The sequence below is a fragment of the Mobula birostris genome, chromosome 18 (assembly GCF_030028105.1).
Source record: "Mobula birostris isolate sMobBir1 chromosome 18, sMobBir1.hap1, whole genome shotgun sequence".
Taxonomy (NCBI): Eukaryota; Metazoa; Chordata; class Chondrichthyes; order Myliobatiformes; family Myliobatidae; genus Mobula; species Mobula birostris.
The window spans coordinates 39,803,289-39,816,984 of record NC_092387.1 but is presented as its reverse complement, the minus strand read 5'-3'; the positions used below and the strand labels follow the sequence as shown (position 1 = coordinate 39,816,984).

At 41.9% G+C, this 13,696-nt stretch overlaps 1 protein-coding gene across 1 annotated transcript in view; it reads left to right on the top strand.

The window, feature by feature from the left end:
- The window catches only part of ptpn20 (protein tyrosine phosphatase non-receptor type 20), a 412,353-nt gene that overhangs the window by 258,911 nt on the left and 139,746 nt on the right, over window positions 1-13,696 (top strand). The window contains exons 28-29 of the mRNA XM_072282567.1: window positions 7,002-7,100; window positions 9,439-9,758. Coding sequence (XP_072138668.1) covers window positions 7,002-7,100; window positions 9,439-9,758 — 419 coding nt within the window. The remainder of the gene's footprint in view (window positions 1-7,001; window positions 7,101-9,438; window positions 9,759-13,696) is intronic.

Sequence of the window (13,696 nt, the reverse complement as noted above, 5' to 3'; positions counted from 1 at the left end):
CTGACCAATCAGTATGTCTTCCTATTTTGTTCCCACAAAGCACAATTTGAGCTCAAGATACAGCACCTCATCTTCAGTCAGGGCATGTTGCAGTCTGGGACTCAGTATTAAATTCAACTGTTTCAGATTATCAGCCTTTCCTGAAAATTTAAACTAGACTGCAGATGCTTGAAATCTGAAATAGAAACAGAAAATGCTGGAAATACACAGTAGGTCAGGCCACACCTGTCGGAAGAGAAGCAGAGTTAATGTTGCAGGTCAAAGACTCTTCGTTAAAACACCATTCTTACAGTTAAGATTAGAGACAGCAGTGGATGATGATGAAGGATCTTTGACCTAAAACACTTATTTGGTTTTCCAACCCACACATGAGGTCTGGCCTGCTAAGTTTTTAACATTTTCTATTTATGCCAGAAGTGAGCAGTGCTAGTGTAAGGCCATCATCCATGACTAATTCGGATATTCACTCTCCACAGATGCTGGTGTACTTAACATCTCACAGTCCCCAATATGTTTTAATTCTCTTCCATCATCATTGCTCATTATTTGCTCCTCTTCAGCAATTTGTCAACACCCCATAAATGGCCCCAACAGCAGTTGCACCGTTGAGTCCATTAGACCATAAGACATAGGAGCAGAATTAGGCCATTTGGCCCATCAATCCTGTCCACCATTTGATTACTGCAGATTTATTTTCTTTCTCGACCTTGTTCTCCTGCCTTCTCCTCTTAACGTTTGACATTCTTACTAATCAAGAATCTATCAACCTCCACTTTAGGTATACCCAATGACTTGGACTCAACAGTCTTCTGTTGCAATGAACTCCACAGATTCACCACCCTCTTGCTAAAGAAATTCCTCCTTATCTCTGTTCAAAAGTGATGTCCTTCCATTCTGAGGCTGTGCCCTCGGGTCCAAGACTCTCCCACTATAGGAAACATTCTGTCCACATCCACCCTATCAAGGTCTTTCAATGTTCAGTAGGTTTATAGAATTGTGCAGCATAGAAGCAGACCCCTTGGCCCAATGCCTCCATGCTAATCAGAAACACATTTATTATCACTGACGTACAAGGTGAAATTTTATGACATCTGCAGCATTTCCTGTCACTTTTTAAATTTCCACTCTCACTGTGCAGCAAAATTCTCTAATTTATGCCTTCTAGCATGTTCTAAATTATTACAAAATTTGAACGCGCTTTCCTACAAATCATAAACACAAGAGGGTCTGCAGCTGCTGGAAATCCGAGTAACACACACAAAATGCTGACTTCCTCGATTTGTGTGTTTCTGTCATAAAAAAGCTGATATTGACACACTTAAACCATTTATCTAGATTAGATTCACAAAGTGGACATTATTGAGTTAACTAGAACATATTCCTGGGCTCAGTGTTGGTAGAGTTCCAGCTGGTGACAGGAGCAGTCCCACAGCAACGCAAATCCATTGTGTCAGTCTCCCAAATGCTTGTTTATATGTACATTATTTGGGCATTTGTAACCTGGGGAGCACCCGTTGTTCTCTGGTTACCATTTTAAACATCCATGTTTTGGTGAGAGAGTGTGATAAATAACTACTGGATAGAGGGCATGGAGAAGGCACCTGGGCTACAGGAAGAACTTCAAGTGTTTACATGGGAGAAGGGAAGATCTAGTGATGTTGTAGAACTTTTACGTTTCTGAAGGGCGCACACAGAATAATTATCAAGCTGGAAAATAATCAGAGTGGAAGGTATTGAAGGGGGTGAAGATGCTGGAAGATGAGCTGTTAAATGTAGAGTGTGGTAGGGTGGACAAGAAGGGCTCTATTGTAGTCTGGGAGAGATAGTTAGTGGTGCATTGTTCTAAAGGATGTCTAACCAAAGCTCTTAGTAGTGGTAACATTACTTTTACCTGGTCGCATTCCTGTCCATGTGGTGAAGCAAGACTCCACTAGCATTCTCTTTAATAGTTGATATTCCACCATCTCCAACCTGATGCCCTGATCTTTATTTTCCACTTGGCTTGTCTCCCAGATCTCCAGAAGGGCAATAGACTCAACAGGGACCTGTCCACTCTTCATTCTTCACCAACACGCTCATTCTTCAGGGCTTCTTCCTTTGTGACCTACCTGGCATGAGTCTTTCCAGCAATGTTTAGTACTTTATCAAGAGTTCAGTATTCACAGTGTATCTGATTAGTGATCCATCCCAGGATGATAACAGATAACATACAGCACCTGCATGTTGGACTCACTCCAAAGCTCCATTGACTCCAATGAGGCAGAGTACAATGCATTGTCCTAACTATATAATGCATTGAGTGCTGTTGATTAGAGATTAATTTAGACCATAAGACCATAAGACAAAGGAGCAGAAGTCGGCCATTTGGCCCATCGAGTCTGCTCTGCTATTTTATCATGAGCTGATCCATTCTCCCATTTAGTCCCACTCCCCCGCCTTCTCACCATAACCTTTGATGCCCTGGCTACTCAGATACCTATCAATCTCTGCCTTAAACACCCAGTGACTTGGCCTCCACTGCCGCCCGTGGCAACAAATTCCATAGATTCACCACCCTCTGGCTAAAAAAATTTCTTCTCAACTCTGTTCTGAATGGGCGCCCTTCAATCCTTAAGTCATGCCCTCTCATACTAGATTCCCCCACCATGGGAAACAATTTTGCTATATCCACTCTGTCCATGCCTTTCAACATTCAAAATGTTTCTATGAGGTCCCCCCTCATTCTTCTAAACTCCAAGGAATACAGTCCAAGAGCAGTCAAACTTTCCTCATATGTTAACCCTCTCATTCCTGGAATCATTCTAGTGAATCTTCTCTGAACCCTCTCCAACATCAGCACATCCTTTCTTAAATAGGGAGCCCAAAACTGCAAACAGTACTCCAAGGGAAGTCTTACCAGTGCCTTATAGAGCCTCAACATCACATCCCTGCTCCTATGCTCTATTCCTCTCGAAATGAATGCCAACATTGCATTCGCCTTCTTCATCACCGACTCAACCTGGAGGTTAACCTTAAGGGTATACTGCACGAGGACTTCCAAGTCCCGTTGCATCTCAGAACCTTGAATTCTCCCCCCATTTAAATAATAGTCTGCCCGTTTATTTCTTCTGCCGAAGTGCATAATCATACACTTTCCAACATTGTATTTCATTTGCCCCTTCTTTGCCCATTCTTCCAATCTATCCAAGTCTTTCTGCAGACTCTCTGTTTCCTCAGCACTTCTGGCCCCTCCACCTACCTTTGTATCATCAGCAAACTTAGCCACAAAGCCATCTATTCCATAATCCAAGTCGTTGATGTACAACGTAAAAAGAAGTGGCCCCAACACGGACTCTTGTGGAACACCACTGGTAACCGGCAGCCAACCAGAATGGGGTCCCTTTATTCCCACTTTGTGTTTCCTGCCAATCAGCCAACACTCTATCCACGTATGTAACTTTCCAGTAATTCTATGAGTTCTTATCTTGTTTAGCAGCCTCATGTGCGGCACCTTGTCAAAGGCCTTCTGAAAATCCAAATAAACAACATCCACTGCATCTCCCTTGTCTAGCCTACTCGTAATTTCCTCAAAAAATTACAATAGGTTCGTCAGGCAGGATTTTCCTTTAAGGAAACCATGCTGAGTTCTGCCTATCTTGTCATATGCCTCCAGGTACTCCGTAACCTGATCCTTGACAATCGACTCCACCAACTTCTCAACCACCAATTCAAGCTAACAGGTCTATAATTTCCTTTTTGCTTCCTTGCCCCCTTCTTAAATAGCAGAGTGACATTTGCAATCTTCCAGTCCTCCGGAACCATAGCAGAATCTATTGACTTTTGAAAGATCATTGCTAATGCCTCTAATCTCCACAGTTACTTCCTTCAGTACATGAAGATGCATTCCACCTGGTCCGGGAGATTTATCTACCCTTAGACTATTCAGCTTCCTGAGTACTTTCTCTGTCGTATTTGTGACTGCGCACACTTCACTTCCCTGACACCCTTGAGTGTAAGGTATACTGCTGATGTCTTCCTCAGTGAAGACTGATGCAAAATACTCATTCAGTTCCTCCGCCATCTCCCTATCTCCCATTACAATTTCTCCAGCATCATTTTCTATTGGTCCTATATCTACTCTCACCTGTCTTTTACTCTTTATATACTTGGAAAAAGCTTTTAGTATCCTCTTTAATATTTGCTAGCTTCCTTTCATAGTTCATCTTTTCCCTCTTAATGACCTTCTTAGTTTCCTTTTGCAAGCTTTTAAAAAGTTCCCAATCCTCTGTCTTACCACTAATTTTTGCTTCCTTGTATGCCCTCTTCTTTGCTTAACTTTGGCTTTGACTTCTCTTGTCAGCCACGGTTGCATCCTTTTTCCATTCGAAAATTTCTTCTTTTTTGGAATATATCTGTTTTGCACATTCCTCACTTCTCGCATAAACTCCAGCCACTGCTGCTCTGCCGTCCTTCCCGCCAGTGTTCCTTTCCAGTCAACTTTGGCCAGTTCCTCTCTCACGCCACTATAATTTCCTTTACTCCACTGAAATACCGACACATCTGATTTCGGCTTCTCTTTCTCAAATTTCACAATGAACTCAATCATGTTATGATCATTGCCTCCTAAGGGTTCCTTCACCTCATCTCTCTAATCACCTCTGGTTCATTACACAATACCCAGTCCAGTACAGCCAAACCCCTAGTGGGCTCAACAACAAGCTGTTCTAAAAAGCCATCTCGTAGACATTATACAATTTCTCTCTCTTGAGATCCAGTGCCGACCTGATTTTTCCAATCCACTCGCATGTTAAAATTCCCTGCAATTATCTTAGCACTTCCCTTCTGACAAGCCTTTTCTATTTCCAGTTGTAATTTGTAGTCTACATCGCTGTTAGGAGGCCTGTATATAACTGCCATCAGGGTCCTTTTACCCCTGCTATTTCTTAGCTCAACCCATAAACATTCTGCACCTTCCGATCCTATGTCACCTCTTTCTAATGATTTAATATCATTTCTTACCAATAAAGCCACGCCACCCCCTTTGCCTACCTGCCTATCCTTCCGATACACCGTGTATCCTTGGATGTTCAGCTCCCAGAGACATGCATCCTTTAGCCACATCTCAGTGATGGCCACAATATCATACATTCCAACCTGTAGCTGTACCACAAGATCATCCACCTTATTCCTTATGCTGCGTGCATTTAAGTATAACACCTTAAGACCAGTATTTTGTACTTTTTGCTTTGATTGCACTGCAACTCATCCCAGTGGCTGCAAATTTGCCCCATCATCTGTCTGTCCTTCCTGACATGTTTACTGCTCGCTATCTTAGATTTATTTCTGTTTTCCCCCTCCTCTGCTCCATCGTTCCGGTCCCATCCCCCTGCCATTTAAGTAATTTCTAGGCAATTACTTTTTTAAATTGTCTTTTTTTTAATGGATAAAAAAACAAAACCAGGAACAGTGTATTCAGTGTGACAAGACTAATCTTACCTGAAGGCTTGAAGGGCAGATTTAAGGCAAGCACTATTTCTTAATATGACTGGGATAGTGTCAGACAAAATGTTCAGAAATAGTAGTTAAGGAATAAGAGGTCATTTAATCAGTACAGTGGCACTGGTGTTGTGAACAAATAAAGTCAAACTGGCTAAATGTTTCTCTTCAATCAAGCTTCTTGGTGTGACCTTAGAATCTGGCATTGAATTTTCATCTTTTAAAATCATTATCCTGATTATTTTAAAGACAATAAACAACAGTTACTAATTAAGGTATTTTTAGGCTATATTTTAGTTCTTATCCAGATGAGATGAAGGAGTATCAGTTTTCTATCACACCAGGGTGAACAATTCCTCTTATCTATTACCCCCATTAATATTAATTGTTCACTTCTTTTTCCTAGTAAATGATTTTCCTCCTTAAAGTGGGCCACCACTTTGGGGTGATATTCCACAGGTACTGCAGTTTCTGGAGTCTTGCACAAGCCATCTATCTTTCCTCATGAGCCAAGTCAGTGTTTGGACTCAGATCGTTTGCCCCAGTAGGAAGTATCATATCCGAGTTTTGGATGACCTGACCCACGGCATGAAGATTTTGGGCAAATGGGGCACTGGAGTGACCAACTGTGATTGAAAGACTAATTTTCCCTTCTGAGATTAGGTCATTGATAGCAATTCCTTAATAACTTGAATTGGTTTGTTATTGTCACATGTACTGAGATACAGTGGGAAGCTTGCACGGCATGCTGTTCATGCAGATCAGATCATTACAGAGTGCACTGAGGTAGAATTTGCAGGCTAATTCTACCATTGTGCAAAGTGATTTAGTTTCACAAGGACTACCTCAGCGATTAGATTATTCCATGTAATCAAGTTCAAATGAAGAGTCTCGATCCAAAATGTTGACTGCCCGTATCCTTCCATAGATGTTGCCTTGCTGACCCATTGAGTTCCTCCAGCATTTCACGTGATGCTCCAGATTTCAGCATCTGCAGGCTCTTGTATCGTGTTTTTTTTTAATTTTGATTTGACCCAGCATTTCTCTTTAGTTTTGTTTTTGATGCATGTGGCTAATTCATGCTGACCTTTGACCCAAAGAAGATAAAAACACTTTTTTTCAAACATGCTGTGAGTTGAGATTTTTGAACTGATTAGTTGCTAAGTATTGGTGTTGGACTATCTGTTCCTATCAGCCATTAACACATTAATTTTCTGCACAGAAGAGTGGTAAATTGCTCCATTCAAACTCTGTGCCTTGTTTTAGTGAAAGAGTCTGACCTTGTAGCTAAGATCACTGACTAGCTATGCTGAGATTGATTATACCTAGCTTCACTTTTAATCTAGCTGTCCTTATTGCACTCCAGTATTAAATCTTTGTCAACATTTTAAAGTTGCCCCGCCCTGCTCCGCTGTGTTGCTTACAATTCTTCAGTGTGCCAGAGAAAGAATTAATGCTTAGAGCTAGTTGTAAAGAGATGTTATCTGATCAAGATTTCTATTCAACTGTTATCTCATTTTCAACAGGAAGTGCTTCATCTTCTCCGCGGAGCTCCCCCAGATGTCACGATGAGGCTGTGCAGGCCTGCGCCAGGAATTCTGCCTGAAATAGATCCCCAAAGCCTGGTAAATTTATCGAGCTCTGACAGTGCTAGAGGCTATTGGGGTGGGGGAGTGGATGCCGGTTGAGAATGTAATGTTTTAGGAATAGATAACTGAACGGTTCATGAACCCATGAACACTACTTTACTATTTTGCTCTCCTTCGGCACTGTTTGTCTATTTTTTGTTGTAATTTCTTACACTTTCTTATTGTAAATTATAGTTTTTTAAATATCTTGTACTTTACTGCAGCCACAACCAACAACTTCAGTGACATATGGCAGTGATAATTCTGATCCTGATTCTGAGGGTTCAAGTTATATGGGGAGTGTAACACAAGGCGTTAGAAGTGACGAAAAGACCTAAACCTCTCAGATGAAGATTGTGGGATTGAAAATGTACTGCAAAAGGATAGCATGCCAGGAAATATGTCAGTGTTGTGAGGATGTGAGTGGCTGTATTGTCCTGCACATATTCCCACGTTCTCACCTTGCCCATGGCTTGGTTAACAGACAAAAAGCCCTTCTGCCTCCTTGTACACGAAAGTGATGTCCACCACAGACAGTGATGTGACAGGATGTTGGTCCCAGGACAGAGCATGGTCAAACCTCTGACCGTTACCAGTTTAATGCACTCCTTCAGCACCAGAAAAATTCCCTGGTCCGAATCTCTTAGCTTGTCAAATGTAAGAGGTAGAAAGGGGAAAGTGAGCCATTGGTTCTTAGGGCTAAACACCTGCTGCCGAGTTCATCCACTTGCACAAATTGGAAATTTTATTGATATGCCAACACAGCAAGATGTCTCGAAGGGAATACTACCAAATAGTGCATACCAGGTCGCAGAAATGTGCTCTGAAGTTTGGTGCAGCCAATGCAAAGGCCACGTAGGAAAGGATCACAAAAGTGGACTCCTTCCATTACTGCACATGGAAGGGAAGAGTCAGGTAGAGAAGCCCTTCAAAAATTAAAAGAATGGACCACCCTAAGGGACCAGATGAATAGCAATGTAAGATTGTTTAAAAGAAACGTTAACACCGCTGAATGTATTGGCCAAATGACACTAAGAATGTAAAAAATATTGTTTGCACTGCATTTCTTTATGTATCTTTTGGTGTCTTGTTGTGATAAACTTTATTTTTGGAAATAAATTGCAATGATTTGATATCAGGAGGTGAGTGCAATTACCATTCCATATTTCTGAGAATGGTGACCAACAATAAACATCCCCAGAATTTAATTCACTTGTAGCCCCCAGCTGACACTTGATGAAAGATTTTTGAAATCAGTGAAAGTGGCAGTAGAGTCAAAGCAGGTTCATTCATAATGTCCTTCAGTGACCAAAGCTTGGAGGATACATCTGCCAAGTCCTACACTCCATAATACCATAAGATAGAGGGGCTATTTGGCCTATCAAGTCTTCTCTGCTCTTACATGAATTTATTTTCCCTCTCAACATTCTAATGTTTTTTCCCTGTAGCCTTTGATGCCCTTACTAATCAAAAATCTATCAACCTCAGCTTTAAATGTACCTAAATACTTGGCCTCCACAGCCATCAGTGCAATGAATTCCTCAGATTCACCACTTTCCTCATCTCTGTTTTACGGGGTATCCTTCTTTTCTGAGGCTGTGTCCTCTGGTCCTAGACTTTCTCACTATTGGAAACATCCTCTCCTCATCCACTCTATATCTAACCTTTTCAATGTTTGCTAGGTTTCAATGAAATTCCCCAGCATTCTTCTAAATTCTAGTGAATATAGGCCCAGAGCCATCAGTTGCTCTTCCTACAATAATCCTTTCATTCCCAAGATCTTTCTTGTAAACCTCCTCTGGACCCTCTCCAATACCAGTGATTCTTTCCTATACCCAAAACTGCTGACAATATTCCAAATGTGATCTGACCAATGCCTTACATCTTTGCTTTTATATTCTAGTCCTCTCAATTGAATTAAAAGTGAGGAGGCTCTGAACAACTGTATCAATATTCCAACTCAAAACCCAAACTTCCCACTCGTGGGGTCCTTCCTGCAGATATGAATCATGAATCATGTTTCAATAAATGGTTCTTTCAACAAATTTTGAATCTTTACAATTAAGCTCCATTAAAATTTCAGAATCAGAATGAGGTTTATCATCACTGACCTATGTGAAATGTGTTGTTTTGTAGCAGCAGTACGGAGCAGAGACATAATTACTATGAATTACAAAATAATAATTATGTTTACTCATTATGCTCTTCTCTCAGGAGCAACTGAGAATCACTCGGGTGTTGCTGGTTTGTGCTTTATGACCATGCTTATTCTAAATGTTCATATTTAGCATTGACAAAGATACCCACTGTCAACATTTCATTTTTGAAATGCTAGACTCCAATTTCGTCACCTGTGAAAGAAATGTCTGTGTTGAAACTGCCCAACTTGCCACTGCAAGAGCTGCTTCAGGAGGACAGACCACACCAGGGAGCAGAGTGTGGAGAAGGTCCCCAGAGTTTCACTCAGTCCCCTGATTCCAGTGATCACGAGTGTGGATTGGACACAGTGGAGGAAGCCGTGGAACAGGAAGAGCACTTCCAAGATGTTCCACTTGACGCAACAAATTTGGGATTAGTTACTGCTCTGGCTGAAGATTTGAGGCAGAACTGCTACTCATCCTGTGACCTACCTATTGTATTGCCGGGGACAGAGAGGTGAGTACCATCATTCTCCACATTCCTTCAATCTACCTCGCAAGTCCTCAAATAGCCACAGAACACTTCAGTGTTAGATATTGCCTGGAACAATCTGATCTGTACAACAGATCTGTGAAATTCTAATCATGAAGTGGAATAAATTTAGACCTACAGTTTTTTTCAGCAGGAATAAATGATTAATACCAAATTAGATGTTCAAATTGTTGGCTACATTCCCAGGCTGAGCTATTCATAGAGGCATACATTCATACTGTACAGAAATAGACCCTTCAGCCCAACTGCTCCCTGCTAACCTATGTTAGTTCCATTTGTCCACGTTTGGCCTAGAGTCCTATAAACCGGGAGTCCCCAGTCTTTTTAATTCCATAGACCCCTACCATTAACCGAGGGGTCTGTGGACCCCAGGTTGGGAAACCCTGCTCTATAACTTTCCAATTAGTATACCTGCCCAAGTGTCTTTAAAATGTTGTTAATGTACCTGCCTCAACCACTCCGTCTGGCAGTTCATTTAGTAGCCTTTCAGGTTCCTACTAAGTTTCTCTCCTCTCACCTTCAACTGGGAAGAGACTCTGCGTTAACAAATTTCATGACATATGCTGGTGTTATTAAATCTGATTCTGATTTTGCTTTCACCTTACCTGTGCCTTTCATGATTTTATACACATAAAAATGCGCCTTTGTCTCGTAAGATTTACTATTCACAGAAAAACATGCTGATTCTCTCCTATTTTCTGTGTTGCTGTCTCCACTAAATGCAGCTTATGCCACCTGTCTGCGTAAACTTTCACAGTGGTCAAAACACCAAGAGAGTTAAATAAAATACATCTTCAGTTCAGCTTCATTTGACCTATACCTAGTTATTAGATTTAGATTAGATTAGATTCAACTTTATTGTCATTGTACTGAGTACAGATACAAAGCCAATGAAATGCGTTTAGCATCTGACCAGAAATGCAAAGAATAGTGTTATTTACAAAATAACTGCGAATAAAAAAAGTGCTATGGCACACAAATATAAAAGTACTGAGACAGTACAATATGGGTGCAATACTGCTTAGCGCTGTGATGAGAGGTTCAGCAGTGTCACAGCCTCAGGGAAGAAGCTCTTCCTGTGCCTGCTGGTGCGGGAGCGGAGGCTCTTGTAGCGCCTACCGGACGGGAGGAGAGTAAAAAGTCCATGGTGAGGGTGAGGTGCATCCCTGATGATGCTTTTCACCCTGCCCAGGCAGCGTTTATGGTAGATGTTCTCAATGGTGGGCAATTGGGTGCTGATGATCCGCTGTGGTTTTCACCACACGCTGGATTGCTTTGTGGGAGTTATGGCGGGAGTTGTGTCCTCTGTAAACATGATGATCAGCTGGATTGATGTAGTAAGAAGTGATATATTGTGGGATACTTCACGGTATCATCTGTTAGAAACAGACGTGTGAGAGGTCCATCATCAAGGACCCCTTCCACCCAGGCCATGCTCTCTTCTCGCTGCTGCCATTGGGAAGGAGGTACAGGAGCTTTAAGTCCCACACCACCAGGTTCAGGAACAGTTATTACCCTTCAATTGTCAGCTTCCTGAACCAGCATGGATGACTTCACTCACATCAACCCTAAACTGATTCCACCACCTATGGACTCACTTTCAAGGACTCTACAACTCTTGTTCTCAATAAATAAATACATATTTATGTATGTATGTATTTATTTATTTAATCTACCTACAGTATCTAACTATTCAATTATCTATCTATCTACTCACCTATCTACCTATTTATTTATTTGCAAAGTTTTGTCTACTTTTGCACGTTGCTTGTTTGTCAGTCTTTATGTGCAGCTTTTCATTGATTCGATTGTATTTCTCTCTTGTACTGTGATGTTTGCAGGATAATGAATCTCAAGGTCCTATATGGTGACACCTACATACTGTGATACTAAATTTGCTTTGAACTTTGATAAACAGGTGACACATTGAGAGTAGGAGAGAGACTAGGTTGAGGAAGGCACAGTTCCCAATGTGGTGGAAAGAAAATATTACAGTATGTGCAACTTTCCAGATCTGAATTTACTTGTTTATTTTAATAAACTACACTCAGTGGCCACTTTCTTAGGTACCTCCAATATCTAATAAAATGGCCACTGAGAGTATGTTTGTGGTCTTTTGCTGCAGCCCATCCTTGAAGGCCACATCGGGAGCACCGGAAGCAAAGTGGTCTGCCAGTCTGTGTCGGGTCTCGCCAATATATAAAAGGCCAAATCGGGAGCACCGGAGCTCCCGCTGTCGCCTTTTATATATTGGCGAGACCCGACGCAGACTGGGAGACCACTTTGCTGAACATCTACGCTCTGTCCGCCAGAGAAAGCAGGATCTCCCAGTGGCCACGCATTTTAATTCCACATCCCATTCCCATTCTGACATGTCCATCCACGGCCTCCTCTACTGTGAAGATGAAGCCACACTCAGGTTGGAGGAACAACACCTTATATTCCGTCTGGGTAGCCTCCAACCTAATGGCATGAACATCGACTTCTCTAACTTCCGCTAAGGCCCCACCTCCCCCTCGTACCCCATCTGTTACTCATTTTTATGCACACATTCTTTCTCTCACTCTCCTTTTTCTCCCTCTGTTCCTCTGAATATACCTCTTGCCCATCCTCTGGGTCCTCCGCTCCCAGTCTTTCTTCCCGGACCTCCTGTCCCATGATCCTCTCGTATCCCCTTTTGCCTATCACCTGTCCAGCTCTTGGCTCTATCCCTCCCCCTCCTGTCTTCTCCTATCATTTTGGATCTCCCCCTCCCCCTCCCCCTCCAACTTTCAAATCCCTTACTCACTCTTCCTTCAGTTAGTCCTGACGAAGGGTCTCGGCCTGAAACGTCGACTGCACCTCTTCCTACAGATGCTGCCTGGCCTGCTGTGTTCACCAGCAACTTTGAAGCATCTTTTATCACATCGTTATGCTGCATAACAATTTTCCCTGTGCTCAGAGGCCTGAAGAGATTCTGTTGTCTCATTATTATGCAGTGTCCCACATCAACGGCATTTCATTATCCAACAGAAAATTGGATCATCCAGTCTTATGAGGAATTTCCGTTATAGCTATTCCAATCTGCTTCATATAATGAGTTTCAAACCCATGGTGTGAATTACTATCAAGGATCTCTCATGGTTAGGCATCACTGACACAATAGTAAACAATTCAATCCCCACTCCGGATCACAAACTCATTCCCAGCGCCACAAAAATCTAATATTATATTTAAATAATTCATTTCCAAGTTAATTCTGATAATAGATGGGTTTCAACACATGTTGCTTGAAAGCCTGTTTTATTTATTTTTTTATTTAGAGATACAGCACAGAACAGGCCCTTCTGGCCCAAAGAGGGGGGTCAGGCAGGATCCCACCTATTTAACACTAGCCTAATTGCAGGGCAGTTTACAATGACTTTTAACCTACTAACCGGTATATCTTTGAACTGTGGGAGGAAATTGGAGCACCCGGAGGAAATCCACGCAGTTTCGCGGGGAGAACGTACAAACTCATTATAGGCGGCGCCGGAAATGTATTTGGAACTCCGGAACGCCCCGTGCTGCAATAGTGTTGCTCTAATCACTACACTACTGTGGCACCCTTGTTCCCAGTGTCCTGTCACAGTATTGGGTTGGTAACCACGGCTGGATCAGCAGTAAACAAGATTGTTGTTTATCTTAGTGGCAGTTAATGTGTCAGCTCCAAAAATAGTTTCATTTGCACTTCACTGACAAGATTAACAGTTTCCTGGCAAAGAGCAAAATGTTCTTTATGTGTTGTAAATAAGATTATTTTATAGCAGCAAGAATAATCCTGTTCTTCAATATGCACCACTTCTGCAGAATCTCTTCATTGACTGTTCTAATATCTTGTTTTTCTTAATTCCTCTTCTCATTTTTCTCACTCCTTTCATTTT